The 5102-nt window shown below is 50.3% G+C and overlaps 1 protein-coding gene across 1 annotated transcript; it reads right to left on the bottom strand.

Annotated features, from left to right (window-relative positions):
- Positions 1-3482: 3482 nt before the first annotated feature.
- LOC309409217 (olfactory receptor 14C36-like) lies at positions 3483-4300 on the bottom strand (the record flags this gene model as incomplete). Its single annotated transcript, XM_082005332.1, has 1 exon — positions 3483-4300. Exon 1 carries the CDS (start codon positions 4248-4250, stop codon positions 3483-3485), a length of 768 nt encoding a protein of 255 aa, XP_081861458.1. The 5' UTR covers positions 4251-4300.
- Between the last annotated feature and the right edge of the window lie 802 nt (positions 4301-5102).

Here is a 5102-nt window from a genome sequence, read left to right as displayed (position 1 = left end):
ATAGCCCAACAGGGGTGTTGGGTGCAACCGGACTACTAACGCGGACTTTGGGCATCACTCAGAACCGAACCTCAGCCGCCCCCAGTCCCTCTGATATCTGAGGATCGACTGGAATGCAAGGGGGTTTAATTTCTGCCAAATTGCTCTGCCTCTTAACGCAAGATGGGTGTAGAGTATAACTAAATGAGTCTGGGGGTGATGATCAAGGGCATGGTGACCTAGGTGTTGTTGTTCTTGACCTTGCTGGTGTGGAGGTTTACGCACTGGACAGTTTCTGTGGGTCAACATTTGGTTGTGCAGCTGGTATAAGGCACAAGATTTTAGTTTCTATGACCATGAGAACTTCTCTGAGGATCAGCAACTTCTTGGAAGAGATGGGGTGAAATTACCCTCTGATAAAGTAGGGTAAAATTATCTTTGCTAACAGACTGGCAAACCAGTTAAGAAGAGGTTTAAACAGGAATTTTGGAGGAGTGAGGAAGTAATGGGTGGGGTAGGCAAGCAAAGTTTTATATAAAGAAAAGAAGCATAACAATCAACAAAGCAGGGCTGAAGTGCAATCACCCCGAGCATAAGTGCATAAATAAGGAATTGCCTATGGGACAGCATTGTGGTGAAAGCTCTCATACCCTTTCTGGGAAATCAGCATGGCTGGGCACCTCTCTGAAGTGCCTGTACACTAATGCATGCAGCCTGGGGGAAAAAATAGGAGGATTTGGAAGTCTGTGGGCAGTTCCAGAGCTATGATCTCATGCGATAAGAGGCATGGTGGGAGTGCTGGGATGGATGGATGGATGGATGCATGCATGCATGCATGAATAGATAGCTAGATAGACAGACAGACAGACAGATAGCTGGCTGGATAAAAGCTCTTCAGGAAGGACAGGACCGGTCAACAGGAAGAGGGAGTTTCCCTTCAAGTGAGAGAGCAGTGGGAAAGCATGGAGCTCTGCCTTGGGATAGATGATGAACCAGTCAAGAGTTTAGGGGTCAAGAGTCAGGATTGGCAGGCAGACCAACATGGGTGACCTTTAAGTGGGTGTCTGTTATTTGGCTGCTTGATCAGAAAGAAGATGAGGCCTTTGGAGGGACAACATAGCAGGGCACAAGCCACCCAGAAAGCTTCTAGAGGGCATCAGTGATAACTTCCTAAGCATGCAGAGATGGCATTAGGAGAGCCAAAGCCCACCTGGGGCTTTGGGACCAGAGGGGAAACAAAAAAAAGCTTCTACAAGTAAGAAGCGGGCAAAAAGAAGACTCATGTGGGCTCATGTGGTATGGAATGTGGGCTCACTGCTACATGTTCCAGGGTGCTGGTGACAAAGAATATGAAAAAGCCCAAGACACTCAATGCCTTCCTCACCTCAGCCTTCACTGAATTAGTTTCCCAAAACACCCTCATGACAAGGTGCCCAAATAGAGACTAGACAAGTGGAAAGTGAGGTGGGCTGCAAACCCTCTGAATTGTTGGGCTCCCCAGGAATAACACCATGCACAGGTAAATGCTGGGGACTGACCAGCTGGAAGAATCTTTTGCAGAAAAGGACCTGGAGGTCCTGGTGGGCAACAAATTGGACATGTGCCAGCAATGTGTTCTCACAGTAAAGGTGGCCACCAGCACCCTGGGCTGCATCGGGAAGGGTGTTGCCAGCAGGGTGAAGGAGGTGATGACCCTTCACCTCTACGCAGCACTGGTGAGTAGTACTCCCATCCCGGCACCAGCCTTGCCCCACTGCCCCACATGTAGCCCCACAGCCCTACTGTGCCAGTGCCTTACTGTGCAGGGTCCATTCAGAGGTGGGAACACATGCCCCTGGTATGCTCTGTACAAGAGTCCTCAGTGCCTCGTCCCCCCACACCCCTTCTGCTTTCATAGCGTGCCCAGTGTTCGATCCCTGCCCAGACTCAGCTCAGGCTGGTGGGAAATTCTTTTGTCCCATGCAGGGGTTCACAGACAGTCCTGCTCTGAGCTCTGCCAGGGCCTGGGCATGTGTGAGCGAGGGAAGGGCTGGACACTCCCCCGATGCAGACGGGGCTAGTCGCACTTCAAAGATCAGCCCAAACCCGGACCATGGTGGTGGAAATGAAAGGTAGAAACTGGCCAGGGCTGGAAATGAAAGGTAGAAAGGGCCAGGCCTAGGGCTGATGTTTAGGGGATGGGTGAGGTAGACTGTCTCAAGGACATGTGCTAGGCAGAGGGACTGAGGGACAGCAGGAAACTCACCCGGCTGCTGGGTCATGCTTCCTTCAGTGCACGACCTGACACAGGGTCCCAGACTCCCTCTCCATGACACCATTCGGGAGGGATGATGGCACTATGTATAAGGAGTGGGGAGCACCAGGCTTCTTCAGCCACTTCCCAGGCCTAGCGGAGCACCAGAACGGCAGACTTCTGTCTTTGCACCATGACCATGCTTTAGGGTACCCACAGTCCAGATGTTGCCTTGGATTAGATGAATACTAGCATTTTTCTATTTGAGACAATTTCTAGAACAGGTCATTCCCCATTTGACCCATCCATCTCCCCATCCATCCTCTGATTTGGCTGGACATTCCTGGCCCCCTCCTGATACTACTCATATGGCCTCAAGCTGGATGGGTATCACCGCTGCTAATCCTCCTTCACAGGTAGGTGTTTTAATGGACTATGGTGTACTTCCAAGGACACTAGATATGTTCAGCCATTGCCTGAGGGTGACATAAATCACTCTCCAGCCTCCCTTCCTTGTGGCTGCTGGGTCCCCACTGCCCCCTCTGGGATTGCAGAGCTTTTATTTCCCTGCAGATACCTGGATTTAGCACTTTCCCTTTGGGTGACTCCACCACTTTGTGCGGTTTCATTCACCGCCAACCACAGGCACACACAGTACATGGAGATCCCCTGGGCTCTCCAAGCAGCTCCAGACACCCCTGCTTAAGCACATGATCCACATGTCACATTTGAACACCCCTGGGTATGTACCTCAGTGAACATTCACCATCTCCACTGTCTGGTACCAGACACCAACAGGTGTCTAAATCCAACTCCTAATCCAACTCTTGATCTCTAACAGGTCACACTATGACAATGAGCTGTTTGCTCCTGAACCCGTGGAGCAACAGGCCCTTTTGGGGTGCAGTTGCTCATGCCTATTCTTGGCACCAGCCTTGGAAGACAAGTTGAGTCTCCAGGCACTGCGCTCGGGAGATCCATTTTTATTACAGAGATGCTAGGAGGGAGTCAGCTCTGACCCATTGCTGGATATATATTTATACAGGCTCCAGGTGAGACAGAGCAGGTTAATAACTCAGAAGTGAGATGAATGCAAACATTTCTGTAGGAGCATAATAACCAAAAATTACTACAAAATGAGAATGATAGCAATTATGATCATGATATTTAGCATAACAATAATGATACTAATACTAATCATGATAAAATTAAAAACAACAAAGCATAGGCCTAGAATGGCAGTCATTTGTAGAGAGTGATGGGAAAGTCATCATGAATGACTGAGAAACATCCATGAAATCACCTTCCTAATGGCATCCTTCAGCTGTTGGTTCCTCATGCTGTAGATGAGGGGTTTCGCTGATGGAGGTACCACTGCATATAGAACTGCCACCACCAGATCCTTGGATGGGGAGGAGATGGAAAGGGGCTTCAGGTAGGTGAACGTGGCAGTGCTAGCAAACAGGGAGACAATAGCCAGGTGAGGGAGGCATATGGAAAAGGCTTTGTGCCGTCCCTGCTCAGAGGGGATCCTCAGCACAGCCCTGAAGATCTGCACGTAGGACAGCACGATGAAAACAAAACACCCTAAAGCTACAGAAAGACTAATCACAAGAAGCCCAACTTCTCTGAGGTAGGATTCTGAGCAGGAGAGCTTGAGAAGTTGAGGGACTTCACAGAAGAACTGGTCCACAGCATTGCCTTGGCAGAGCGGTAGTGAAAATGTATTGGCAGTGGGAAGCATAGCCTTGAGAAAACCACTGCCCCAGGCAGCTGCTGCCATTTTGGCACAAGCTCTGCTGCCCAGAAGGGTCCTGTAGTGCAGAGGTTTGCAGAGGGCAACATAGCAGTCATAGGCCATGACGGTGAGAAGACAGTACCCCCCTGCAATCAAGAAGAGAAGGCAAAAGACCTGGGCCGCACATCCTGAGTAGGAAATGGCCCTTGTTTCCCAGAGGGAATTGGCCATGGATTTGGGGAGAGTGGTAGAGATGGAGTCCAGGTCAAGGAGGGAGAGGTTGAAGAGGAAGAAGTACATGGCGGTATGGAGGCGGTCGTCACAGGCTATGGCTGTGATGAAGAGGCCGTTGCCCAGGAGGGCAGCCAGGTAGATGCCCAGGAAAAGCCAGCAGTGCAACAGCTGCAGCTCCTGTGTGTCTGCAAATGCCAGGAGGAAGAACTCTGTGATGGAGCTGCCATTGGACATTTGCTGCTTCTGCACATGCAGCACTGTTCAAGGAGGAAAAGACAGTAAAAGGTTAGGAGAGTCTTGTTTGAGCAAAATCAAAGGCATTTCACAAAGAACTTCCCCCTGCTATATGCCTCCCTTTTCCTCTTCTAGGAGACCTTCCTTCATCTGCATGGCTGGAGTTCTGGCTTGTGCTGGCTGAATGTGCCATAAGGAGCAACGCCTCCAGAGGAGTTGGCCCTGCTCTGCAGCAGTGGGATCATGGGATGGTGGGGGCAGAAGCCAGTCCTGATGTTTACATTTTTCAGATGATCAGCCCAAACCCGGACCATGGTGACTGGCCAGGGCTGGAAATAAAAGGTACAAAGGGCCAGGCCTAGGGCTGATGTTTAGGGGATGGGTGGGGTAGACTGTCTCAAGGACATGTAGACTGTCTCAACTCACCCAGCTGCTGGGTCATGCTTCCTTCAGTGCACGACCTGACACAGGGTCCCAGACTCCCTCTCCATGACACCATTCGGGAGGGATGATGGCACTATGTATAAGGAGTGGGGAGCACCAGGCTTCTTCAGCCACTTCCCCACTTTAATCTACTCCATTGTGTTTTTATCTGGCCTTTCCTATCTCTCTGCCTAAAAAAGTTCTTGTACAGCTATCCTTTGTGGATGGTGGACATCATTAGATGCAGCTTGGACTTAGCAT

The sequence above is a fragment of the Phaethon aethereus genome (assembly GCF_964289735.1).
Source record: "Phaethon aethereus genome assembly, chromosome: 12".
Classification (NCBI taxonomy): domain Eukaryota; kingdom Metazoa; phylum Chordata; class Aves; order Phaethontiformes; family Phaethontidae; genus Phaethon; species Phaethon aethereus.
Note: the sequence above shows the minus strand (reverse complement) of the source record. Positions and strands in the feature narration are given on the sequence as shown.